General features: G+C 49.4%; 14 protein-coding genes across 14 annotated transcripts; 6 read left to right on the top strand and 8 right to left on the bottom strand.

Moving 5' to 3' along the window:
- Positions 1-22: 22 nt before the first annotated feature.
- On the top strand, positions 23-2,436 carry An02g11040 (uncharacterized protein; the record flags this gene model as incomplete). Its single annotated transcript, XM_059746610.1, has 3 exons — positions 23-126; positions 221-1,433; positions 1,486-2,436. The coding sequence occupies 3 exons, from the start codon at positions 23-25 to the stop codon at positions 2,434-2,436; spliced, it is 2,268 nt and encodes a 755-aa protein (XP_059605690.1).
- Positions 2,437-2,530: 94 nt separating this feature from the next.
- On the bottom strand, positions 2,531-3,832 carry An02g11030 (uncharacterized protein; the record flags this gene model as incomplete). The annotated part of the gene is made up of 1 exon (XM_001400195.1): positions 2,531-3,832. One exon carries the CDS (start codon positions 3,830-3,832, stop codon positions 2,531-2,533), a length of 1,302 nt encoding a protein of 433 aa, XP_001400232.1.
- Positions 3,833-3,884: 52 nt separating this feature from the next.
- An02g11020 (hypothetical protein) lies at positions 3,885-4,782 on the top strand (the record flags this gene model as incomplete). Its single annotated transcript, XM_059746609.1, has 5 exons — positions 3,885-3,967; positions 4,035-4,213; positions 4,259-4,329; positions 4,418-4,468; positions 4,696-4,782. 5 exons carry the CDS (start codon positions 3,885-3,887, stop codon positions 4,780-4,782), a joined length of 471 nt encoding a protein of 156 aa, XP_059605689.1.
- Positions 4,783-5,429: 647 nt separating this feature from the next.
- Positions 5,430-6,818, bottom strand: An02g11010 (uncharacterized protein; the record flags this gene model as incomplete). Its single annotated transcript, XM_001400193.3, has 2 exons — positions 5,430-6,644; positions 6,714-6,818. 2 exons carry the CDS (start codon positions 6,816-6,818, stop codon positions 5,430-5,432), a joined length of 1,320 nt encoding a protein of 439 aa, XP_001400230.3.
- A 627-nt stretch (positions 6,819-7,445) lies between these two features.
- On the bottom strand, positions 7,446-8,681 carry An02g11000 (uncharacterized protein; the record flags this gene model as incomplete). The annotated part of the gene is made up of 2 exons (XM_001400192.3): positions 7,446-8,550; positions 8,614-8,681. The coding sequence occupies 2 exons, from the start codon at positions 8,679-8,681 to the stop codon at positions 7,446-7,448; spliced, it is 1,173 nt and encodes a 390-aa protein (XP_001400229.3).
- Positions 8,682-9,123: 442 nt separating this feature from the next.
- An02g10990 (uncharacterized protein) lies at positions 9,124-11,087 on the top strand (the record flags this gene model as incomplete). Its single annotated transcript, XM_059746608.1, has 3 exons — positions 9,124-9,705; positions 10,073-10,376; positions 10,609-11,087. The coding sequence occupies 3 exons, from the start codon at positions 9,124-9,126 to the stop codon at positions 11,085-11,087; spliced, it is 1,365 nt and encodes a 454-aa protein (XP_059605688.1).
- A 116-nt stretch (positions 11,088-11,203) lies between these two features.
- On the bottom strand, positions 11,204-12,052 carry An02g10980 (uncharacterized protein; the record flags this gene model as incomplete). Its single annotated transcript, XM_001400190.3, has 1 exon — positions 11,204-12,052. One exon carries the CDS (start codon positions 12,050-12,052, stop codon positions 11,204-11,206), a length of 849 nt encoding a protein of 282 aa, XP_001400227.3.
- A 734-nt stretch (positions 12,053-12,786) lies between these two features.
- On the bottom strand, positions 12,787-13,869 carry An02g10970 (uncharacterized protein; the record flags this gene model as incomplete). Its single annotated transcript, XM_001400189.1, has 2 exons — positions 12,787-12,901; positions 12,962-13,869. 2 exons carry the CDS (start codon positions 13,867-13,869, stop codon positions 12,787-12,789), a joined length of 1,023 nt encoding a protein of 340 aa, XP_001400226.1.
- Positions 13,870-14,350: 481 nt separating this feature from the next.
- Positions 14,351-15,703, bottom strand: An02g10960 (uncharacterized protein; the record flags this gene model as incomplete). The annotated part of the gene is made up of 4 exons (XM_059746607.1): positions 14,351-14,889; positions 14,938-15,030; positions 15,078-15,543; positions 15,608-15,703. 4 exons carry the CDS (start codon positions 15,701-15,703, stop codon positions 14,351-14,353), a joined length of 1,194 nt encoding a protein of 397 aa, XP_059605687.1.
- A 390-nt stretch (positions 15,704-16,093) lies between these two features.
- An02g10950 (hypothetical protein) lies at positions 16,094-16,913 on the bottom strand (the record flags this gene model as incomplete). Its single annotated transcript, XM_059746606.1, has 4 exons — positions 16,094-16,213; positions 16,304-16,487; positions 16,706-16,793; positions 16,880-16,913. The coding sequence occupies 4 exons, from the start codon at positions 16,911-16,913 to the stop codon at positions 16,094-16,096; spliced, it is 426 nt and encodes a 141-aa protein (XP_059605686.1).
- Positions 16,914-16,982: 69 nt separating this feature from the next.
- An02g10940 (uncharacterized protein) lies at positions 16,983-18,771 on the top strand (the record flags this gene model as incomplete). Its single annotated transcript, XM_059746605.1, has 2 exons — positions 16,983-17,027; positions 17,161-18,771. 2 exons carry the CDS (start codon positions 16,983-16,985, stop codon positions 18,769-18,771), a joined length of 1,656 nt encoding a protein of 551 aa, XP_059605685.1.
- A 569-nt stretch (positions 18,772-19,340) lies between these two features.
- On the top strand, positions 19,341-20,588 carry An02g10930 (uncharacterized protein; the record flags this gene model as incomplete). Its single annotated transcript, XM_059746604.1, has 1 exon — positions 19,341-20,588. One exon carries the CDS (start codon positions 19,341-19,343, stop codon positions 20,586-20,588), a length of 1,248 nt encoding a protein of 415 aa, XP_059605684.1.
- A 460-nt stretch (positions 20,589-21,048) lies between these two features.
- An02g10920 (uncharacterized protein) lies at positions 21,049-23,234 on the bottom strand (the record flags this gene model as incomplete). The annotated part of the gene is made up of 3 exons (XM_059746603.1): positions 21,049-22,638; positions 22,696-23,127; positions 23,184-23,234. 3 exons carry the CDS (start codon positions 23,232-23,234, stop codon positions 21,049-21,051), a joined length of 2,073 nt encoding a protein of 690 aa, XP_059605683.1.
- Positions 23,235-23,351: 117 nt separating this feature from the next.
- On the top strand, positions 23,352-23,848 carry An02g10910 (hypothetical protein; the record flags this gene model as incomplete). The annotated part of the gene is made up of 3 exons (XM_059746602.1): positions 23,352-23,405; positions 23,486-23,634; positions 23,722-23,848. The coding sequence occupies 3 exons, from the start codon at positions 23,352-23,354 to the stop codon at positions 23,846-23,848; spliced, it is 330 nt and encodes a 109-aa protein (XP_059605682.1).
- Between the last annotated feature and the right edge of the window lie 1,998 nt (positions 23,849-25,846).

Here is a 25,846-nt window from a genome sequence, read left to right as displayed (position 1 = left end):
TGTTTACCAATGCATCATCAAGATGGTCAGAACACGAGTGAGCTGTCCCAAGTTAGCCAGAGGCTATGCCTCCCACACCCAAGTGCCAATAAGTCGACTTGAACAACATAAAATAAACATCTCCCAGTTTCCTTCTGCCATCCAATCACTAAGAAAGCGGTAGCTACTCACTTCGCACCTACGCTGCATTATTAGACCCCTACTAATATCCACATCATAGATACGACCGCCCCCTCACATACGCCGAAAAAGTCCTTTACAGCCATCTTGACATCACTTTTGACGAGCGCATCGAGCGCGGCAAAACCCAACTCAAACTACGCCCGCAACGCATAGCATGCCAAGATGCGACAGCCCAAATGGCATTTATCCAGTTCATGTCCGCGGGACTAGACACAGCGGCCGTACCAACCACAGTCCACTGCGATCATTTGATCGTCAGTCGTGACGGCGAAACACAGGACCTCGCTCGAGCGCTGGACAACCATAAAGAAGTGTACGATTTCCTCGAGTCTGCCTGCCAGAAATACAACATGGGGTTCTGGAAGCCCGGCGCGGGAATCATTCACCAGATTGTGCTGGAGAACTACGCCTTCCCTAGTGGAATGATGATCGGGACGGACTCTCATACTCCCAACGCAGGAGGCCTTGGCATGATAGCCATCGGAGTTGGTGGTGCCGATGCAGTAGACGTGATGGCTGGATTGCCGCTGGAACTCCAAGCGCCGCAGGTATTGGGTGTCCGTTTGACGGGGCAGTTGTCCGGATGGGCTTCGCCGAAGGATATTATCAATGCTGTAGCCGGGACGCTTTCCGTTAACGGAGGTACTGGATCCATTATTGAGTACTTTGGACCTGGGGCGCAGACTCTGTCAGCCACAGGCATGGCAACTGTTTGCAATATGGGTGCGGAGACGGGTGCCACAACGTCCATCTTCCCTTATGCGCCACAGATGGCGGATTATCTTCGTGCGAATCATCGCCATGAGATGGCTGATGCTGTTAAGAGCATTGCACCGGAATTGCAGGCCGATGAGGGGGCTGAGTATGATAATGTTATTGAGCTCGATTTGTCCACTCTCGAGCCACGGATCAATGGACCTTTCACGCCGGACTTTTCGACTCCGGTGTCGCGGTTCGGTGAAGCCGCGGCGGAGAACCAGTGGCCGGGTGAATTGACGGCGGCTTTGATTGGATCTTGTACTAACTCTTCGTTTGAAGATATGGGACGTGCAGCTAGTCTTGCCCAGCAAGCATTGGATGCAGGACTGGAACCAAAGATGCCGCTGTTGGTGTCTCCGGGTAGTGTTCAGACGCGCGAGACACTGAAAGATGCCGGTATTCTGCCGGTCTTCGAGAGACTCGGGGCGACGATGCTTCCCAACGCCTGCGGTCCATGCTGTGGGTCGTGGGATCGAGTTGATATGCCAAAGGTATAGTATCGCCATCCCACCTACCGAAAGACTGTCTTTTGACATATATTAGGGCGCCCCCAACTCCATAATAACCTCCTACAACCGGAACTTCTCCGGCCGTCTAGATTCCAACCCAGCAACCAACGTCTTCCTAGCATCGCCCGAGCTCGTCATTGCAAAGGCCTTCTCCCGCGACCTCTCCTTCAACCCAACAACTGACTCGCTCCCAACCCCATCCGGCGAGCAATTCCACTTCCTCCCTCCAACCAGCGATTCCCTCCCCTCAAAGGGCTACCTCTCCTCCGACTCCGCCTACGCACCCCCACCGGCAAACCGGGATAACATCTCCGTCAAAATCGACCCGTCATCCCTCCGCCTCCAGAAATTGTCCCCATTCCCACCCTGGCCCGGCCACGACTTCAAAGACTGCGCCATCCTAATCAAAACAGCCGGGAAATGCACAACGGACCACATCACCCCCGCTGGCCCGTGGTTCCGCTATAGAGGCCACCTAGAAAACATCTCCAACAATACCCTCATCGGCGCAACCAACGCCGAGAACGGCAAGGTGAACAGTATCCGGAACCAGCTCACGAAGCAAGATGGACAGGAAGTGCCTGCTACAGCACGCCACTACAAAGAGAACAGCGTGCCGTGGGTGGTTATCGCTGACCATAACTACGGGGAGGGCAGTTCGCGGGAACATGCGGCGCTGCAGCCGAGGTATCTAGGTGGTGTGGCGATTATCGCGAAGTCATTTGCAAGAATCCATGAGGCGAATTTGAAGAAGCAGGGGTTGTTGGCACTGACTTTCGACAATGAGAAGGATTATGAAAGGATTAGGGCTGAGGATCGGGTTAGTATTTTGGGGCTTAGGGAGGGGGAGTTTGTTCCGGGGAGCACTTTGAGGTTGGTAGTTAATGGGGGCGAGTGGGAGGCTGTGCTCAGGCATAGTTTTACGGAGGAGCAGATTGGGTATTTTAGAAGTGGGAGTGCGTTGAATGTTATGGCGGGGAAGTAGTTGAAGTGTCTAGATGATGGGCTGTGTGGTGGTTTGTTGATGAATTTGTCTATAGCCAATGTGTATTTGTATGCTATGTGATACTCTAACCATATCATAAATCATTCAACGCCACCACTATCCTCCGCAACGCCTCCTCCAGATACTCTCTCGGATGCGTGAACACAATCCGGAACCACCCACTATGCTCAGACCCAAACAACACCCCACTAGCCAGAAACACCTTCCTCTGCAAGAGAAGCTGCATCACCTTGTCGCTGATCTCATCACCCAAATCCGCAGTCTGCTCGGGATGTAGTTCGCGATACCGCTTGCCCAAGTTAACCCAAAGGAAGAACGCAGAATTGACACCCGGAGCATATTCAATCCCATTCTCCCTTAGCCGTTGAACAGCGAACGCATACGACTCGGACATCTTCTGCCGGTTAAGCTGGATATACCTCGTAGTGAAATCTGTATCTTCAAGAACCGTAGCAGCGACATGCTCCGAGACAGAGGAGGAATAACTATATAACGAGACGCCCTGCAACGCCTTATGAAGCGTGGGGTTGTTCTGAGAGATAATCACTCCGAGACGGATACCATTGGCGCCAAAGTCCTTGCTCATTCCCCACAGCGCATGGAGTAAACTAGGGTCAATGATGCCGGTCGTGTCGATCGATAAGGCAGATTCGAATGGCACGGGAGTGTGCTCGTCAACGGTATTCTCCCACACAGACAAAGCGTATATCTCGTCGCTTATCAGATGGATCTGATATTTCTGACACAGCTGCATCAGACGGATGATAGTTTCCCGGGGGTAGCACCGGCCCAACGGGTTATGTGGGTGACAGAGCATGAGGGCGCGGACTTTCCGGCCAGTGTCTTGCTGAAACGTGAGCAGTGCGCGCTCGTAGCAGTCCACGGCCTCGAGACTGAATGGATCGCTGTCGTTGAATTCTACAGGGACAACTGTCGCCCCGGGGCGGAGGGACATATCTGGGATGAAGGTGCCGTAGTAGGGTCTGCCCAAGAGGATGCCTTCGCCAGGGTCGGTGAAGGCCCATGAGATGTGCTCGATGGCGGAGGAGACGCCATTTGTGACGAGTAGGTCGTTGATGGTCAGTGGTTTGAATGGTTGAAGGTGTTTGTTCAGAAAAGATGCCATGGCGCGTCGGAGGCGCTCTGCACCAATTGCGCCGTCATTGTAGGTGAGGTATTTGGCTGGGAGGGTGAGCTTGGTGTTGATGTATTCGAGGAGGTAGTCATGCATCAGTGCGTTTTCGGCAACCCCAACGTTCACGTAGCCGTCGGGTTTGGTTGTGGGACACCATGGGTTCTTTAGGATGTCCCACATGAGGTTATTGCGGGAGGAGACGACTGTGCGGGCTCGCTGGGAGAGGGCGGAGGTCTCCATCTTGTTGGATGCAGGGCTGTATGCTACGATTGGGGTGTGTTTGTGGTAAAATATGGGCTTGGGGAGCCAGAAGAGAAGTGAGGATTTGACACACGTGAGGAGGTTGACTCCACTGGATGTTACGGATATCCGCGGGTTCTTGGCAGTTCCAGAAAACACTGAGGTGTTCTGGATAAGTAGTTGAGATGTTAGGTTATTCAAGGGATGGTAATGGTACCGATACTGTTGATACGGAAGTGGGCTGGACGCAGTGTGGACACCTTACTTTCCATAGATGTAGACTGCTTCTGTGCGCCCAGGAGCTCAGTGAATTACATCACAGTGAAGCCTGTGAACCAAATTCTGCTTTGTGTTTGGTGGTTCGCTTAGTGTTGACTCAAGGTTGGTCGGGAACCTAATATTCCCACCATGGATGCGCTGGTGGAGAAAGTTTACGGGAGATGAAGAACTTGTGTGGTATACCGGAGGGCGTGGTTCGGCAGGCCGAGCTCGGTGAAGTGGGTCATCACGGGTTTCTGTTTGTCAATTTGTGGATGCTTCATGATGTGGGTGATAATCACCTCCTTTACTCCGCATTGAGGACAGGAATGCCAGCCTAAAGAGGGGCGATCACCGGCAATCCCTTGCGGGAGACAGGTAAGGTAGAAGGACAAATAGTATGCCTGATAAGCTCTGTGACACATCGCGTCTAAGATGGCCAGTATGGTGAATGCGTCTCAAAGCATGTGGCGATACTTTCTTTTGGTATGGGCTCAGTCCTGTCTCTTTCCCCGGAATTCAGGGCTAGTGGGAAAGCATTTCAGTATTTGACTGGGATAACGAGCGTAACATGGAGGATGATCAATAGGGCCAAACTTCTATAGGAGATGTGGATCTTGGGGGTATACACCGACGACGTAAATTCATTGACTGGGCAGAAGGGAGCTATTCTTGAGGCAATTCGAGAATAGCTCAATGCCGGTGTCATAACCGTCACATCTGCCTGATGCTCCTCATTTATCTGGAATAGCCAGCACCAGGATCGAAAGAAGCGATAGCCCATCCCCCTATCATCCGGAGCCCAATAAGTTCCACATGAGGGTTCTTAATCCCCAGCAACCATCAGTTAACGTGTGTCCCATCTAGCATGCACTAGTCGTCGTCATGGAGGTACCTGGGGGGTGAGGGGTTGGGGGCGGTGGTCATCAGCCACGTTCGAATCTTGCCAGAAGAGACTCAATAGGCCGGGATAACAAGTCATTTGTCCAGAATATAGTCAGCTACCAACAGATAGAATATATGGCCAACGAATACTATCACTGAACCACGTAGTTGAAGTGTGTGTGTTTTACTTAACCATCCAGGAGCTCTCGCTAGCTTGGGCATAGAATGTCAACATACAGAGATACCCCTTACATCTGGTTTGACGGCTTACAATATTTTTGATGCGAGAAGAATGATAACAAGCTAGGGCCTCAATTTAAACTGCTATAGCAGATTAGTAACTAGTCTGAGAAGACAACGGGCATTAATTTGTAGTACTGATTGCACGCCACTGCAGCTATCACTATGAATGTAGTAAACCATAGGGGCCGCGTGAGCTATTTATTGGATAACTTCAGGACTTCCATATTACGGTCCCCGTGTTTGAATTCCATGGTGGTGGCATTACATCCTCATTAAAATCCACCCATCCAGGGTCATCGTTGGGATCTTTGTATTCAACCCAAAATTGATTCTTCACGTCTCCCCATTCGTATTCGTCGCCACGGAGAACCCGGGGGTAAGCCCGCATTGGTTGGTAACAGGCTTTGTAGGCAGCACACGTTAGAAAATGCTCCGGTAGATCGGCCTCTCGATACGACCGATGATAGGCCCGCCTACTTGGTGGGTAATCCGCGTGTTCATCAGAGCTCATGGCCCTTGACCAGTCGTGATAGCAAGCCCAGCAATAAGTCCCTCGCTCCAAGGTTTTTGTGTCCTTATTCCAAAAAGGGAATGGAGCGGTAGCCATGAATTGTAACTGTTCGCAGCCGTTTTCATACCAAACACTCGCGCTCCGCTGATGTCCAAAACCCCGATATAGAGGCCCTGACAGATCCCATTCTCCGAAAGCCGCTCCTAAACCTTCAATGGTACGATGTACTTCACGTGTTATCTTCAATGATCCTTTGGGCCCGTGAAGTATGATAGCTATAGCGTTCCCCTGAGGGACGCTTACAAGACGGGCCCCGGATTTCCACGTATTGTGGACAATCGGAATATCCTCGAGATCTGTTTCTTTCAAACCGAAGTAAAAACAGAGATCCTTCACGCTGGCCATTCTGTACATTAGATTGTGATAATTACAATTGTAACAGCAACGGGTGAGCGTTGCAAGGTGAAGGTATGGTCCGAAGTCATTACAGGTTCGACACCGAGGGTGGGTGAACTCGGTATATAGCTGTTCAATGGTGAAATAGTGGGAGAGACGCATCCGGTGCATTAGATGCAATGTTTCATAGGCTTTGTCTCTAAGCAAGAGATACGGGCGGACTGATTCAACTTGGAATTTTGATACCGTATCCACTAGAAGCATCTTCCCTATGCTGGCCAAGTTGAGGTAGAGAAGTATATGCTGAATTATCTCAAACGGCAGGAAATGACCGAGGAATCGACTAGGATCAGCATTAGGTTCCCTGTTGCCCTTAGACAAGAGTGTAATCTCTCTCCGGTCCGGGAGATGTGGCTGTTCATAGTTGGGAAAATGGAAGACCTCGCTGATCGGGTTGTCGATCCGATAGGCAAAGCCGGATGCCATCGTGTAAGACGAGAGGGTTTTAGAAGTTATTGACTAGATTGAGAAAGTGAGTTAGATTATTTCCAAATGGCTAATCTGGTGTGATAGAGAACAGGTTCATACAGGTATTTGTTGAAGTCGACACGTAGGAGTCACAGTTGTATGTGATAGTAGGAGAGTTGAGGAATTCTCTGTATCACAACGTGAATGAGGTATTATACCCCGCATCGTCGCGGCAACACTATGATAGCACCAGTACGTGCAACTGCAAACAACAACTTGGGCCGAAATCCAATCTGTGGATTGACGACTCAGCACAATGCCGTAAATACTTCAACTCCCAATGAGCTACTGTGGACTGCAGATGGTATCATATACTACGAAGGTTGTTTATAAAGATCTTCGACATTTCCTGCCAACGTCTACAGTTAGTCCAATATATCGCTATTTGAAGATTGCTGCTAGCTGCATTGATACAGCCGCCGTTGGCCCGATTTCCTTGTGTAAGCTGATAGGGGAGGCTCAGATTGTTGTTAAAATGGACAATACGGGTATTGACCAAGATTCGTAGGCTTCTGTTCAACAAGATGCTCGCGAAGGCGCATTAGAGCTCAACCAGGTATGCTAGGTTGACGCCCTTACATTATTATTCAGATGTAGGATATTCTTCCAGTGATTCCATAATGTGGATTCCTCGAGTACACTCTTTACCGTTGCCCATCCTGATATCTAGCAGTAGTGCATCTCATATCATCCACTATCACTGTTCATCCTCATTGCACTAATGAGTTTGTCCTTCTTCCGGATGAAATAATTCTTCGACCGCTTTCTCAATCTATGGTTGTTAGGACTCGCTCACTCTGAAGTATAAATGAGATAACATACCGTATCGCACACCGTATTTATCTCGGAAAGATTGGTGGCACTTAATGAATTCTTGGTTTTGATGCGTCGTGCATATCGACTGACAATACGACACAGCCCCGGCAGGCCCTGTGTGCACTCGAACATCAGCTGACATGCATCACCTCTGCTGATCTTAATATTGACATCCCGCTCAAACAGAGCGGGATTGCGGAAGCACAGCTCTAGCGTCGCGATAGCCATGCTCTGGGGTACAGCGCAGAAATTAAAGATGCTCTGCTCATTCAACCCAGCCAGATAGACAAGACAGTCCTTGGCATGTTCTAGTGCGTTAAGAACCATCTCAGAACTGCAGTCTAAGGCCGCCTCACAATTTTCTGGCTTAAATAGATCTGCAAAGTCGCTGACGTACTTAGACCATATCTGTTTGGGCCAAAAGCAACGGTGGTCTCCGTGATCTTCACTGACGTCGCGGATGATGTTGGTCTTCTGGAGGAAGGCACCCATTGACCGGGATAACTTCGGGTAGTCGAGCAACGACGAGTTGCAAAGTTGCGCTTCGATGAAGGAGCGGGTAAGGCCCTCGCCGACACAGCCGGCAACATAATAGCAGTACAGATCATACTCGACTATAGTCATGACACCGGCTTTATCAGGATTGTTCAGGGTAACCTTGTGACAGAAGTCGGCCATTCCATTACCCATTACCCTGGTGATGTCCTTGATAATAAGTCTGCAGGCTGGCTTCAAAGCTTTGTACTCGTTGATAACGTGGTGGAAGTGAACAAGCAGTTCGCGGTCCTTCTCTTCGGGACGGTTGCCATCGTATGTCCACCCGTCCTTCACCAATACATCCTCGAAGCCGCGAAGCAAGGCAGCCTTAGCCTTCACAGAAATAGAAGGGTCGTCTTCTATGGTGTCGAGACCACGGAGGACCAGGTAGAAGATACAAATAGGGACGAGCAGTTCGGGGTGGAGCTCCTTGATAACGGCACTGAAGCTCCGGCCGGTCTGATCGAGGAACTTGAAACAGACCTTCCGGGATTCACTCTCATTCCCCAGATTCAATCGATAGATTTGATTGTGCTGGATTTTCCTATGACCGTAGCATGCCTCCCGTCAGCTATCAATAGTAGGTTAATGGGTGAGTGATAACCACCATTTCAGAATATCTCTCAATTGATATGGATGAAAGACGTAGTAGAGAGCGCTGCTGATATACTCCATTCTCATATGTGGATAAATAAGAGAAACACCTCTGGTAACGATGATACTCATGGTTTGGGCTCCGGGCCTTTTAAGGGTATAGAAAGTGGAAGCGGAGCGGAGCGGGATTCGCAACCCGCTATTTTAGTTGCCGAAGCGGATTTCGAATTTTCAACCTCCCGAAATCCGTCCGCTGGGGGGTTCAGCCAATTCCAGAGACACCATATTCGCGTTGCAGCCACGCCAGACCTCATATTGGACTATACAGCTTCACAATTATATCCATCTTCACAGCGCCCCATTGAATGGAAGATATAGCACATAATCGTGGAAAGGCGGCCCCATATGGCCGAGCGTGCGTCAGCTGTGCCCGCGTAAAACGCAAGTGCATACTGCGAGCCAATGGAGATGGATGTGAAAGGTAATTTTCGAAAATACTATTGGTGATGATTGGCTCATATTCATGGTCAGATGCTTTCGTCTAAAAGTAGAATGCAGACCTTCTCCTACCGTCCGCAGGCGTGGCTCCAAGCCCAACGGCTCTCAAGCCGCTCGTCTAGAGCAGAAATTAGATGGGCTCGTTTCATTATTAAAAGCTCGCCAGGGTAGCCCTGAGATCGGAGATACAGCATCATCATCCGCGTCCCTCACATCAGCTCTGTCTCACGCTTCAGTGCCTGCAGATCGTGGGTCCCATGCACAACCGCTTGTTGGTGATCTTGATAGAGTAGCTACAGATCATGGCAAGTCTCGCCATTGTTCATCACCAAGATCACCTCCTTCATCAGACAGCTCGTGTCTATTCCCATATAGTCTTCCGGCTGGCGTGGAGCCAACTTCTCGCAACGCAAAACAACGTTTGAGGACATTTTGCAACCACTACACCAAATTCCTCCCTCTTATATATCTCGAGAACGGTTTGACTTCGGAAAAGTTGTATCGAGAGTCACCATTCCTCTGGCTATGTATAATGGCTGTGACATCTACAAATGCCAGGGAACAGAGCAACCTGGGAAAGGCGGTTCGAGAGGTTGCCGCTCGTGAGGTAATTGTAGAAGGCAAGTGTACGACGGATCTATTATATGGTCTCCTCTGCTTCATCGGTTGGTCCGTTTTCTTCCCACACTTTGCTATCCGCATGACTGATAGTAATATATAGGGGACACTTTCGGTTCTCTATGGGATCACTTCTTACTATTTTGTCTCATCTGTGCACTGCTTTGACGGTAGATCTGGAACTTCGAAGTCGGCATTGTGGAGAGGGCAATTTGAGTCATATATTTCCGCGACCCATAGCAGCCCAAATCCAGGGAGCTACTGGGACATATCAACCGAGGGGTCTTGAAAATGCACGGACGGCATTAGCTTGCTACTTTCTCACTTCATGGTTAGCACTTCTTTGAAATATTTAGAATGCCGCTAATAGCACGATCAGTATTGCAGCATTCCAGACAGTCGGGGAGAACTTGGCCTGGTCACCATACATGGAAGAATGCTTGAAAATGATACAGGGTTTAAGGAATCTTCCTGGAGACGATCTTCTCGTGCAAATGATCAAGCTTCAACGCATAACGAGCAAGGTCACTGATCTCCGGATACAATTAAGAGATGCCGACTGCGAACAAAGTACGCGTCTTATCTCTCCATACATGTCTGCCCTCAGCACCCAGTTAGCGGAGACAAGGAAATCATTTCCACCACACCTGGCCACGGATAGTACGTTCAACCCACAAATAGCTGACAGAAATGCACGCTAACTCTAATTCGAATTCAATAGAGGTTCTTGAAGCAATGGCCCTGCACACAGAAATATGCATCAATGACCTTATCTTTATACGCCTCCGACAGACACCTCTTCTTGCTGATACCAGCAGCATGGAGGCTCTTCTCACTTGTCTCAATGCAGCGAAACGCGCAGTGGACATTATGTTTAACTTTAAACCAACAGACTACATATACTTCCCCTTCTTTCTCTGGAGGCAATTCCGAACAGTTATTCTCACGCTCATTCGACTCGCATCCCTCGAAGATCCGGCGTGGGATGTGAATATGGTTCGACGAACCGTAGATATTACGTCTATTCTCGACAGGACCGCCGAGAACCTGAGCAACGTACAACCCACCAGCGACGAGGGTGATGATCACGAAAACGTGGTTGCGAAATCATTAGCCTGGGTGAATAGGATGAGGACTTGCTTACTAGCTGTCTATGGCCAGTCAACAGACGCCCAGACCCCTACCTCTGGAGGGAACGGCTCAATGGGGATTCCAGGTGTGAAAACGTTGCTGTCAGGGCAGGCGGCCTGGGACGTGTCTCTGTTAAACGGAGGCTTGGGGATGGATATCTTCTCATCTTTTGAAGAAGATATCTTCGGGGAAGATATTTCTGGGTGGTGGCCACAGCTATATTCTGAAAACGGATTATAAAGATTCCTTGCTGTTCCATGAGGCTTTGTATGACTCCACGAGTGAATAAGAAATATATTCAATTGTTGTACAGGACTTTTCCTTCTATCCATCTTGTATTCATATCTTTCACCAGTCTATTTAACCTCAGCATAAACATCCAACGCATCATGCAACCTCCCAAAAACACCCCCATGCCACTCCCTCAACTGCTCCCACTCCGTCGACGGCAGCGTAACCCTCGACATCCTCAACCACCCTCCGACAATAAAATCCGCATGACTCGGCCTCTCCCCCAACAAAAACGGCCCACTGGGATCTCTCTCAAACATTCTCGCCAGATCCTTCAACATCTCCCGGAACGAAGCCAACACCTGCTCCCTCTTCTCCCCCTCAAGTGTAAAATCATCCCAAGACTTAAGCCCGGCCCGCCGGACAAACTCCGCCTTACTCTCCTCCGCCGTCTCCGGATCAAACGGCATCTTCTGCACCATCAACATGGTATGCACACTAAACGCCGCATCGACATTATTATTAAACCGGGCATAGTCCGCATATTCGATATCGTTCCTCTCCGATAGCGGTACCAGCACCTTCAGCTCCTCTTTCAATTCATAATCCAGGTTCTGCGGAGGGAAGAGATCCCCGCCACCGGAGGCGGGATAGGTCTTTTGTAGGTAGACAGCGATATCGAAAGAGTCGCCGATGAGGGAGTTCGTGGTGGGATCGGAGAGGATAGGGAGGGTGTAGAAGTCGCTGCCGTCGGCGAATTTGCGACATGCGGGGAGGTTCAGGCTGCGGCGCACTTTGGATACTTCAGGGAGCTTGACCCACGTTGTGGAGTAGGGGGCGTTTTTGAAATTCAGTGCGAGTCGCGCTTTCCAGGGATTTACGGCTGCGGCGTTGCGGGTTACTGGAGGTCGCATGGCGATGTCGTAGTAGGTCATTGTTGGAGTGGGGTTTGAGGTGGTGGTTGTGGTTGCCATTGTGGATGGTGGGGGGTTCATATAATGATTAGAGAGTTGAATTGGTATTAATTGTGAGTGGAATGAAGGTAATAATCGACAAGTGTGTGCAATTGAGCTCTTTGGATGGCGAGTTTAAGTGATATTCATGGCGATTGAGGTTGAGTTATATAGCTGGGCCTGGGAGGTAACGTCACGTGTAACATTAATCTCGGGTGGGGCAGGCTTCCCAAACCTGGGGTTCTTTAGGCGAGAGATGTCTGCTAAAGTGTACGGTTCTAGTCTTTCCATGGCTAATTCTGGAAACTGCAAGCTGTTTGGGCTGGAGAGTGGGCTGTGCAATGATCATGATTTGATGTTCTCATGTCGACTCAGAATGACTCATGCCCACTCATGCTGCCCAAGTGGGCCCATGTGGGGTCCTATCCCCACTACCCGATTGATCTGGAGATCATAAGAGGCATGCGGTCTTCTTCAACGTCATAGAGTTATGAAACCTCCTTTTATTGTACTATATTAGGTATGCTTATGCAGAACATATTCAAAGTTTGAATGGATCCTCATAAAGCACAGGCTGCAGATGGGGATTTCTTCTGCACTTTGCCGATCCAATTTTTCATCAATCCCTAGGGCCAATTTCAGTCTGTTGCTGCCAACATTATAATTTTGCAGACATAGCAAGTCCGAATCGAGCTTGGTAAACAAGCATTAAAAGAGGTGACTGAGCGTTTATTTGTTTGCTCCCTTCTAAAAATTTACAGAGTCTCAAGTATCCTTCGAACACCAGCAAAATCAAGTTCATCCATCGTCTCCTGCCACAGCTGTTCAATAGATTGTTTCCCCTCTGGAGTATACAATGACGCATTAAACCTGAACATACGTGTGTCAGCCATGACGTGAAAAATTCAAAGGAAAGTTGGGAATACTTACGGTTCAATCTTCCAACTCATAAGGAAGCACCCATGCGACTCCTTCCCCTTCAACACGGCAGCATCAATAAACGTCGATGCACCAACCTTGACTGTCCTCCCCGTCAAAACCCCAAACACCGCTAGCCCAGCCTTCGCAAGGCCAGGCGAATCCCGGCTCAGGTCAGTGCCCTTGACGAAGGCCGGATCTGCCAGGTTCACAATCACATCATCTGCACCGACATATTCAACCAACTTGTAGAGAAACGCATGAGCGAGAAGCTTCGACATGCAGTAAATGCCATTGGCATCATATGTATCTGGACGATCGAACAACTTCAGAAGTGGCGCATCCTTCACATTTGGTAAGCTTGGCAGGAGCGATAGTGCCGCGCTGACGATAGTTAATCGCCCTGGCACTCCTTTCGGAGATTTGTCCCTCAAGCTTGGAAGGAGGAGGATAGCGAGAAGCATGGTGGAGAGATAGTTGACTTGAATGGTTTCCTCGTGGCCGGTGCTTGGATTGGTGGTGAACTGGGCTTGTCTCACCCCAGCATTGAGGATAGCGATATCTAGGCGGGAAAGGTGGTTTTCGACCCGCTTTGCAAAGCTTTGTATGGAGTCATATGAGCTCATGTCAAGTGGCCAGACATCTATTGTTGACGTGGGATTAACGGCCCGAAGCTTGGCCGCTGCGGCTTCGCCCTTCTCGAGAGAGCGAACGGCGAGGATCAAGTGGCTAAGCTGAAGAGATAGAAGCTGAAATGCACACTCAAATCCCAGGCCAGTATTCCCTCCGGTGATTATGGCCACTTGACCAGAGAGATTTGTGGTTGCGGGTGGCCAATTGGGTTTGGCACAGAATTGGTTATAAAAGAAGACGTTGGGAAAGAAGGGAGCGGTCGAAGGAGGGAGGTCTTTTGACGCCATTGTGGGTAAGATAGTAATGTCAGAGAAAGACTTCAGATTCTCTGAATCGAAAGGTGTTATTTGTAAAGCAGAAGCAGGCTGTCTAGTTCTCTTAATACAAGTTCCTGATGATCCTATATATTACGGCTGTCAGCCACTAAGCCCAAAGCGGCACCCAATGTCCGCGGACTTAAGCCGGGTGTTTGCCGCGGTCGATCCATCCTTCACTTCGTCTTATTGTTGTGCTGGAGATATCCTATCCCCGCGTATATCATATATGGAAAGGCACATCTTAACTCCGATCCCAGTAATACTGTGTTGAGACTTGCGCTGTAGCCAGGGATCGCTTGATCCTTCGCCACCTCTGTCTACGTGGTCTCTGACCACCACCGCCTCCTACCTACCACCCAACCATCATCTTGAGATCTAGATTGATCAAATACATTCGAGTGTCGTCCTGCCCTCTGTCTGGAGAAGAAATTGCAACAATCAAGCTTAAGACTCATTGAGGGTGACTCGCCGCTGCCTTGGGGGCTTTCAACAAAGTATGGTAATCGATATCGCTGTTAAAGCTAGTGATCCCGGAGGCATCGTTGGAAGCGGCAGGATCCCTCCTGGAGAAACCGAACCACGTGCGCAACCCCGTAATAGTTGCTTGTGGAATGGACGGCAGTCCAAATTGACGTGTCCGAGTCTTGTTTTCCTCTGTTGGTGGCGCTTGTGCTGTGCCACTTGACGACCCCAAAACCGCGTCCTTGATCCGGGTAAAGTATCTCTTGAATGCGGTTGAAACCTCACTTGATCCGATCAAAGTGGACCGGTAGACGGTGATAGATCCCATGGTGACTCCGATACATCCCTCCAAATGCAGCCAGAATACCTGCCATGGGTAGTCGAGAAGCCCGTGATACCATGTGCCTGCAGTGCGAATGATGGAGCACGTGCACATGAAGATCGAGAGACACAGGAAGCATCCAAGTCCCAGTTTTGTCAAGGTTCGCAATTGGACCTTATAGAGCAACCGGATTGGAATACTAATTACTGGGCAAGGTCAGTTATAGCTAGTCTTTGTTTGGTTAGGTGACATACTCATCAGATCAGTGACCGCATCCAGAATTGGTGGAAGCCAAATCATTGCAAGAACCGTGCTGTTTGGGACTGGTAAAGTGGGAAAGCATTTGGCTTTACATAGTTAGTGGAGGAGCCTATCGCTGACCAGAGGTGCTTACAAATTGCCTTCATTCCTGTGTACGGGCAAGGAACGATCGGAGCGACGAAGGCGCTCAAGATCCACGAGATAACAGACAGCCCGACAGTGAAACGGTAATAAATAATAAACCAGCGTGACATTCCCACCAGGAGGGGCTGGAAGAATGCCAGGTAGCACCATTTGACAGCAAAAACTGTGGTCCAGAGAAGAACTATAAAGGCGATGTTGAAGCCATAGTCTTTGGCATGTTCATTTAAATGCGAGGCGAGAAAGAGGACTGCGCCAACATTTCCTTCCAATGCTGCCATCTGAAAGTAGATGGTGTATGCGCGGAGAAAGCCCAGTACTGTTCCTATCAACAGTGTGGTAAAAGCAAAGCTAAGGAAAGCATCGTCCAAATAGAGGCGTCGTCGAGTGAAGAGTCGGATGAAGATGCGACCAAAGAACGACAGTGATGCTAACGCAAAGAAAACGCCAACTGCTATCTGGTAATCATAGATCTTTCGTTAGAGTTATACTTTCGGATAATTATGCTTGGACTAGCCTTACGCCATATTGCCGCTGGGTAATCCGACCGATATCACCTATGGCCGGCGGGGTCTGAGAAGCTTGACTGGAAGTGATATTCAGCGCTGCGCTGTCCATCTTGCAGGTTTCCGGGATGAGTGAGGCATAGCCTTTAGAGGTGCAGGTGCAATTCTTGACGCACCTCACAGACGGGACCACCGCTTTATGTAGAGACGGGCTGTCAGACTCTGTGGTTGCACGAATTGTCTGGGTTGGATGTGCGGGGACTTGGGCGGCGCACTGGATCTCCTCCTACATAATTTATGCTGACTGCATTTGATCGACCTCAGGAAGTTGACAATGCCTCCCAGAAGAAGCAAGGGGCTCAAGTTGCCTTCAGATTCTTAGTCTCCCTTGGGAAACTCGGCCTCGATTCCCAGCCAGCGCTGAGGACTTTGAATGAGCGATATTGAAGTTGATAATGGGGTTGATAAATTTTGTTCCAGTTCTCAACAGTTTGGACGCGTGCTAGTCAACAGCCATGTAGCTCAGCCTCTTGCGCGTGCCTGCCATCAGTGGGTGGGAAGAGATATCCCTTCCGCGCCTGACTAGCGTCATCCCTGTCCAAGTATCATGACCACCAAAGACCTCCGTAGTTAACCAGACGATTTGATATATAAGTTCACTTGAAGGATAGCAGGAAATAGATTCCTGCTTATGTTCAAAGACCCTCTTCACCTCACTATCTATACAGTGTTTATCGGCATATCCCTCTTCACAAGCAGCGTCGCTCGGAGCTTTGAATAGTAACCGCCATGTCTTAACGTACAGCCTTAACAGTAGATTGGGGGCTCCGTTCAGATCTACATACTCGTCTCGACCAATGCCATCAATTTTGCTGCTTCGCCATATGCATCCACCACTGGAGGAGATCCACACGGGGCATCAAGCCGGAGGTGCTGAGTAAGGTCGAGGAACTGCGGCCGTGCTCTGGTATGATACAAGCAAGGGATAATGCAGCGAGACAACTGACAAGATGATTCTTTACATCATCAGTCACTATTTGTAGTGGGGAACTGCGCATTCGAGCAGACCAGCGGTGGTTTTGAATCGGGCTTATCTGGACATCATTCCAGACACAGCCTCTGGCTTATGCTGTGATATCCTCCGCAAGGGCTCTCAGGACACTTGAGGCTCCGCACGATGCTATTATAAGCATTGTTGTTGTCTGCACACCATACCAGCGACTGAGGCTGGGAAGATGTTGGAGTGTTACCCGGTTACCCTTTTAGGCAACTGCCCGCCTAATCTCACCGCCTCCTGCCCGAGATCCCCTCCAACACTCCATCACTAAAGTAAACAAACTGCTTCCTCCGTTTCTGCCTTGGTGGAAGCGAGGGACATCAAGTCTGCACCAATGGCTTTCATCAACCTGTTGCTGACCATTTGCTTACCGGTTGTTGTAAGCGCTGTCGCATATGGACTCCATGCGCTTTACCAACACCGGTCCAAAATCAACCAGCTCCGCAAACAAGGCATAGTAACTAGAAACTTCACCTTCACTGAGATGCTTGTGTGATTGACATTTTGTTTAGGCAATGCCACCAGGATGGAACTGGCTAACTGGTCACATGTTTGTCCTGTCGGGGTATCTCAACCGTTTGCCCCCCGATGCCAACGTTATACTTGCGACGCAAGAGTTGGCTTGGGAATACACCGACACAGAGATCTTCCTATTGGATGTCTGGCCCATGTCCCCCGCACAGTACATAGTGTTCTATCCGGAAGCAGCGTCACAGGTTACCACTAAATTTAACCTCCCCAAAACAGTTATACACGACCGGTTCATGCGACCGATCACAGGCGGGCCTAGTATGATTTCTGTAGGGAACGCTGAGTGGAAGCCTTGGAGATCAATCTTCAACCCGGGGTTCAGTGCAGGTAGCATGCAGGATCTTCTGCCTGAAGTTATCAAATCAGTTAGTGTCTTTTGCGATAAACTACGCGAAAAAGCCGATTCTGGAGAGATGTTTGCCTTGGATGATCTGACCACCAGATTAACTATGGATGTAATCCTCAAAGTGACCCTGTTAGTTTATCCTCCTGCAATTTCTGGGCCACCTGCTAACCTGAGCAGTGATGCCGACGTTGACCATCAAAATTCTGACAACGTCATTGCAACCGCTCTTGGTCAAATCACCAAATGGCATTCGTTCTGGGATCCCCGCGTACGGGCAAACCCACTACGCCCTTTAATTCAGGGATACTATGGCCGCGTCGCGGACAAATGGATTCGTAAAGCACTGAATGACCGATTTTCCGAGATCAAGCACGTAAAACGGGATGTATCAACCCGTTCCAAGCGTGCCAAATCGATCCTCACTCTAGCCTTGGAGGCATACCTAGAGAATAAGAATGAAGAGATCTCTGAGGCAACCGAGTTAGATGACGACTTTACAAAAAATGTAACATATCAGATTCGACTGTTCCTCTTCGCTGGAACTGATACCACGTCAAGCAGTATCGCCTATGTGTATCACCTCTTGTCCAAGCACCCTGAAGCTTTGACCCAAGTCCGGGAAGAACATGACCGCATATTCGGACCAGATCCTTCCGCTGCGGTGCAGCTACTCTGCGAACAGCCTTCACTGCTGAACAAATGTCCATATACCATGGCAGTCATCAAAGAAACTCTTCGGCTCTATACCCCCGCAAGTACTATGCGTCAAGGCATCGATGGTTTGTCACTGACCGATAGGCACGGCAATCGCTATCCCTTGGCGGATGATCTCAGCGTTTCCGTCTTACACCAGGCGGTACATCTCAACCCAAGGGTATGGCCACGAGCAAGAGAGTTCCTCCCCGAACGGTGGCTGGTGGATGCAGACCACGAACTATATCCCGATCCAGCCGCATATCGCCCGTTTGAGCAAGGGCCTCGCAACTGCATTGGTCAGACTCTTGTATACAACGAGATGCGGACAGTCCTAGTGATGACCGCCCGGACATTTGAGATCAAGCCAGCATACGATGAATGGGACGCAATGAAGGCGAAACAAAGGGGCTGGTTTGATCAGATTGCTGAATCTGTAGGGTTCCAGAACAAGAAGCCTAAGCTGTTACACGGAGAAAGAGCATATCAGTCTGAGAAAGCCGGCACTCATCCAGTGGACGGATATCCGTGCCGTATCAGCTTGGTGGCATAAATACAATAGCAGTCAAACATTACTTTTCCATGCAATCGAAATGCCTATAACCTGGAGCATTTTCCTCGAAAGATGTCGTCTCAGATAATGTTACTCACGCAGCCACATTAAAGTGCAGCCAGGAAGGCTTCGGAGCCCATATGCCAGGAATGTAACGAGACATAAGATCCAAGTGCCCCATTCGTCACAGTGTTTCAAATTAGAGACATTGGGCATAGGCAAAGTAGAACGTAATATTTACTGCAGATCCCAACTAGTATATGCCGCTTAACTACTAGTGCCGGGCTCAATAATGACCCAGTTACATCATCCAAGTAGCCCATGCAAGCAAGTTAGTTTCCCATGGCGTGATCACGCATTATTAATCCATGGATTTATAATCACGGCCAATGATCCCTGCAAGAAGAACAGCTATAAGGGAATTTTGACCGTGTCCAGCGTAAGCTTGGGCGTATAGCAATATAGTAAATGAATCGAGTTACTTCAGTTTATAACCCTAAAAATCAACAGGCAACTCTAAACAGCACCCTTCGCCACCAACTATATCCCCGCAAGCCCTAACCTCAATCATGACCACCCCCCAAACCCCAATTGACAACCCCCCGGCCAAAGGAATCTCCTACTACACACCAGCTCAAACCCCACCCGCAGGAACCCAACTAGAGGGCTCAACCAAGCTCTTCACCCCCATCACCATCCGCGCCCTCACCCTCCCAAACCGCCTCTTCCTCGCCCCTCTCTGCCAATACTCCGCAAAAGATGGCTACGCCACCGACTGGCATCTCACCCATCTAGGCGGGATCCTGCAACGCGGCCCCGGACTCGCAATCATGGAATCAACCGCAGTGCAGAAAGTAGGCCGAATCACGCCTCAAGATCTTGGGCTCTACGAAGACGGGCAGATCGAGCCTCTCAAGCGTATCACTGAATTCGCCCACAGTCAGAGCCAGAAGATTGCCATCCAATTAGCTCACGCCAGCCGTAAGGCTAGCGCAGTTGCTCCCTGGCTGAGCGCCAATGCAATGGCTGTGAAGGAGGTTGGTGGATGGCCGGATGAGATTGTAGGGCCTTCGGCGATTGCGCATGAAGAGGGGGTTAATTCAGTTCCTCGGGCTTTGAGTGAAGAGGAGGTTAAGGAACTGGTTAATGATTTCGGAGAGGCTGCTAAGCGGGCTGTCAGGGCGGGATTTGATGCGATCGAGGTTCATTCGGCGCATGGATACCTTCTGCATCAGTTTCTGAGTCCTGTTAGTAATCATCGAACAGATCGGTATGGAGGAAGCTTTGAGAATCGGATTAGGGTATTGCTGGAAGTGTGCGATGCCATCAGGGATGCAATCCCTGATACAATGCCTCTGCTTGTGCGAATCAGTGCGACGGACTGGTTTGAGTTTGACGAGGGTTTGAAGAAGGAATTTCCGGAGAGTTGGACGGTTGAGCAATCTGTTCGGCTTGCTCCTATTTTGGCTGATCATGGGGTCGATTTGATCGATGTCAGTTCAGGTGGGGTTCATTCCAAGTCTGCAATTGCTATTAGACCCGGTCCTGCGTATCAGGTGCATTTGGCGCATGAGGTCAAGCAAGCGGTTGGTGACAGGCTTCTGGTCACGGCTGTTGGAGGGATCAAGACGGGCAAGCTTGCTGAAGAGGTTGTGCAATCTGGTATTGATGCTGTGCTAGCTGGGCGCTGGTTTCAGCAGAATCCTGGGCTAGTTCGTGCCTTTGCAAATGAGTTGGGGGTGAAGGTGAGGATGGCGACGCAGATTGATTGGAGTTTTGAAGGTCGTGGCAAGGGAAGGAAGAACGGATCTTTGTAGAGTGTTAGTATAGAGTCATCACTGCGTCGTGGAAAATATCGGGGGGGCTTTTGGAAGATGTAATTGGTTGGGAATATTATGACAAATAGTTGTCGACCAAGGGCGATTCATAGCATCTATATATAGGGAGACGTTACCGCCACAACAGCCTCTGCTCATGTCACGCCCTCATTTTACCTGCCGCCTGCCCTATAAGGTAAGACCTTTTTTTTTGTCCTGGCAAAGACCTAATTCATATCTTCATAAACTAATTGATTGAACGAAGCTTTCTCATCATGCCTGAGGTAGCAGTGTGCTGCCTGAAGTAGGTTTTACTGGCCTCGGGCAGAGACATGAACAAATAGCAGGTGTTCAAGGTTTTGCTGGATTCAACTAAGGTAGGCAGAGGGATAGCATGAGCGGGGTTTGGTGTGGAGGCAGCTGTGGAGGTAGCGTCTACCTATCTATATAAATCAAGATACTACAGATTGCAACAACCCGACCTGGAGTCAACATCATCCCCTCCATCAACCAGAACACTCCGGTTGCTCTCCTGTGTCGACATTGCAACGTCAAGACCAGGATTACCGGTGAAGAAATTGACAGGTTTGAGACCAACAACCATCTTGTCCGACGGCATGACGGGCCAGTCTTCGATTCGGGGGTTGTGGGTCGATCCGAAAGTGTGCCAGATGACAATATCCTTATTCCGCACCGAGGAATGCTCAGTTTCAGCTCGCTTGGCAATAGCTGAAGCAATCCCATCACCGCCTAGTGACTGCATAGTGTGACGGCCTGATGGGAAGTGTTCTTCCTCAGTGTACCGCGTAACCCAGACGGCGTGCTGTCCGAACTCTGAGCGCCTGGCATGGTATGAATCCGGGTGTGCGAGCAGCATCTGACTATAGGCGGGAAGCAGCTTGAAGCCTACGGGTGTTCCGGTAACCGGATTGATGACATTCTCGTTAATGATTTTGAAGGTGCGGTTCTTGGTGAAATCAAGGTCCAAGCCGCCTTCTTTCTCCACGATGGAAGAGTGCGTGACGTACCCGACGCCGAAAGGATTGTTATATGTGTCAATCTGGGCTTGAGATTTACCGGTATGATCAAAGTCTCGTACGTCCACAGGTATGGCATGTGATTCTTCGACCTGTAAGGAATTGTCGTGGCCGTCGATTGCGGGATCCATGCGCAGGGAGAATAAATGCTGATGGTAGGGGGCTAGGACGCCGGGCGCGACAATGGTACCCCACGGCACTTTGTGGCCAATATCAATCGGAGCCGTCGAAAGGATTCCAGTAGCACGTACTTCGTAATGAATTGATGCATCCTGGCCGAACTGGAAAGCGAAGATGTACTCGTAATTGCTAACGGTGATGATGGTTTGCAGGACCAAGATCCGGGAGCGCGTCACCACCGCATTCCTGGTCCGGTAGTTTGTGTGTTTCCATAAAATGCCGTCATCTTCCTCATGACAGCAGATTACGTTCGGAAGCTTCAGTGGGTCTCCTGTAGTAGTCGTGTGCCAGCCATCAAAGTACTTGATATGACCGAGGCAGTCACAGCCCAGACGGAGGTTGTTGGCATTGATGCCCGCCCCGTCATTGCCAAGATCAAATGCCCCCTTGCGAGGGTAAGGAGCCCGAGGGTCGCCATACGGCACAAACATCTCTGCAAGGGACAAGCGGTAGAAGAGGCTTCGGCCATCGTAGCGAATGTCATGAAGAGTGAGACCTTCTCGGTAGTTGAAACCAATGTGCATGGACCATTTTTCCCATTCTAAATGGTTTCCATGAGTCTTGAATGAGGGACCCTCCGGCTGTACCACTTGGTATGGCTTTGTAGTTGTCCTTGCGGAAGCTCTCAGGCCAGGGCTGTATTCTATCTCCGCGCCGTGGATTTTGCGGCGATCGAATGGCTTTGGCTTGTCGTGAATGCGATCGTCTGGACCAGAAGGAAGTTGATACATCTTGGTGACTTTCAAGTCCTCTGATACCTCCGCGCAGAGATCGAGTGGATAGGCGTAGTAATTCGCATCGGCATCATCCACCAAGCGCATGTAAAACCAGCACTATGCATGATGTCAACATTTAGCCCCTACCTTTCGGTTATGATGATATATACTTACCATGGTAGTCCGTTGCGACATGTCCTTGGTGCCATCTGTGGCATATGCCCACGACTCCACAACAACAGTAGCACCATCCGGCAGTTGTAGGTGAGCAATTTCTTCCTGAACTTTTGGATCCGACATGCACGCCTTCTCAGCAGCTTTCATATAATCAGAGTCAATGTATGGATGCTTCCCGATCAGATGTTCCTTCTTAAGGATCGTAGAGTCCTCGAGGTCGACTAGGAGCTCAATGAATTGATTTGCGGAAGAGTCCCCGGGAAGGACTACTTGGACACGAGCAACTCTCGCAGGCCTTTTCGGTGCACTCTCTCCGTTATGAACTTGCTCCAAAAAGGGAACCATATCTGCCTTTGGGGGTTCCTTCAGAGTAATCACTCGAAAATTTGGGGTTTGTCCGGGAAATGCATGGCGTACAATAGCTGCAGCCTGGAAAATGAACTCTCAGAAGCAACCCTTAAGCATAATTTTGTTTTCATGCATACCTTTGCAATTTCTCTTGGAGTCAAAGGGTCAAAGGGGTGGGGAACCGACATCGCTAAGGGTGAATTGGTAACGATCTTGAATTGAGGGGTCGGAAATTTTTAGATGGGAACAAGACGTGTGAGATATAGTCTCACTTAAATAACTTAGCGAGTCAATCCTGCAACAACATGGGTGGTGATAAGCGGAGAGAGTCTTGGAATGTCCCGAAGCATTCCCCAAAGGTTAGGTTTAGGCGATGCTGCTCCTCCGTGACATCAAGTTCCGCCTCCCGCTTCCGTGAAGGTAAGGATTAACCGGGCAGGGCCGACCGACTCTCGCACCGACCTTCCGGAAGGACACTAACAGTAAGTTTAGGCGCGGCGTGCGTCCAGATATGCTGCCACGGCCGCTAAAGTATAAGAGTAGCCGAGTCGTCTCGACCGGCTTCTTATCTTCAGCTTTCCGTGCGGGGTTGGTTCGATAAAGTACTATTGTTAGTCAATGCCATATAACAGCCAGGACAGTCCCAGGATCGCAGCCAAAATTGCGATGTATCAGTAATATCGTGGTCGAGATCGCTCAGACTAATATAAGCGTTCTTCCTGAAGCGCTTTTGCTACGGGACCACGCTCAGAAACAACATAAATTCGCTTTAAAGCATGATATCAAGGCTCTTATCACATAAGATTCTCTTCCAGGGATATTGCAAGCGACGGTTCTGGATACAAGACCCCTCCAACTTGTCTAGTAACAACATAATGGTTCGACTACCTCTGGAGCGTCTTTCCCAATATTACTCTTGAAATGACAACGGTTTGAAAAGACTGGGAATCAAAGACACTGTAAGATGCTTACATTACTTTGAAAGATACTTAAGTCTATCTTAGCTTCACCCGAAGTCTACTTGTCACCGACCCTACGTAGAAGGGTGGACTCATCGCCAGTGCCCCTGGTCCTCGTCTCCGCCGCCACCGACCGCATAACGCATGAAGCAGTTTCCCAAGCCAAAGGAATGCGAGCACCCTCATGGCACATCAAATTTCTCTCCTGATATCACCCAGTCCGATTTGTTTCTCCCAAGATATCTTGATTGAACGAAGGGTCGAGCCTAATTTCTGGCTCCGGATGAATTGGCGGTAGTATTGAAGGCGGTTGACGGATCGGCGACGAAGAGATTTGCGGCTGATGGCTGAGAGGGGAATTGTCGGCCGTCTCTGGCTTGCCCCCGAGACTTTATCATTTCCCAGATTTGGCGAATGAATGTATAGATGGACAGGATAAGAATTATGACAAGTATAACTGCAGCTGCTTCCGTAAACTCATTCCAAGACAATATTACAGACAGATGTATTAGAAGACCAGTGGGAGGTGGTGAGAGATGAAAGCTAGGAGAAATTAGCACAGGGGGTAAGGAAACTTATAGCACAGTGATACAATCATTCGGGAAGGCGTATTTGGGTCAGCTCTTTCAGAGGTGGGCTATATACGGAAGCTAGTTTACTACTGGTTTGGCAACAATGTATGGCAGAGGAAAGTATCATGAACTAATGTAGTGTACCCAGTAGATACAACGTCGGGGGAGCAAAACATTAAGTAGTGCTTTCAAGCGTGGAAGGAGCATATGACGGTAGAAATGAGGTAGGTTGTGACAGCGATGTGGGTGAGTAACCTTATGTGGCATGTTGTTGAGATACATTATCTAGAGGCATAACCTGCACAGAAAAGGATTATGACCGAGAGAAGCGCGAACGGAACAAAATCACTTCGAAATAACGCAATGCAATAAAAGCGGGTTTCCTATGCTTCTCTGCTTATGCCCATTCTCAAGGTGGTGCTGCGTGTTGCACTCCAGACCCCATACTCGAATTACGGATTCATTGGGGGTACTTCAGCCGCGGCTTTATTCAGCGCCTCCACTTGCTTTTTTCAATCTCCATGTCTGTGAACTCATCAGATGGGCCATTTTGGTGGCTGAGGAATGAGTGCTGATGACGTACCTCGTAGTGCAAGTACGCAATTTAGATGAGCATGAAGAGCGGGCATAAGTTCTTTGAGAACTTCCCAATCACCCATGTTGAGTTTTGAAAATCGCGTGATGAACGAGGAGAAATATGGGATGTGTGTCTCGCTTCTGCCACTTGTGGTGGGAAATAGGAAGTCCGTTGACAACAGATGAAGTTATGGCTTTGAAGTCAGGTTGCTGGTTCAGAGGGTGGAAATGTTATTGTTCCACAGGAGTATGGGTCCTGCCACATGCAGTGTAGGCGTCCACCTACCGTCACAATGACAGGATGCCTTGTGAATGTACTACATACAGATTTGGTTAACTACTAGGTTCGCGACAATTACTTAGTTCTATCTAGACGGCAAAGCCCCAATTGTGTCTGGGCTTCTCAAAGGCGCGTCATCAAGACGGCACGAACTTGACTGATGAGGCCCGCAGTTTCTCTTTCTATCTTTGTCCGCATTTGTATACCGAGAAAGTAATAGTAAGCCATTTAGGATGCTTCCGTTGGGCATTTAAATGACAAGAGAATTGTTCATTGTCGATCATAGATTTCTCGGAGGAAGCAAATCCAGCAAGACCCTGGGGGGAGGGGCATCAGCCTATAATGAAGACAGTGATTCGTCATTGGTGAACTTCAATCTAAGCACATTATTTCCTTTGCATATACGTACTGCT

Source organism: Aspergillus niger, assembly GCF_000002855.4.
Source record: "Aspergillus niger supercontig An02".
NCBI classification, from domain to species: domain Eukaryota; kingdom Fungi; phylum Ascomycota; class Eurotiomycetes; order Eurotiales; family Aspergillaceae; genus Aspergillus; species Aspergillus niger.
The sequence above is the reverse complement of the archived record's forward strand: the minus strand, read 5'-3'. Positions and strand labels throughout refer to the sequence as shown.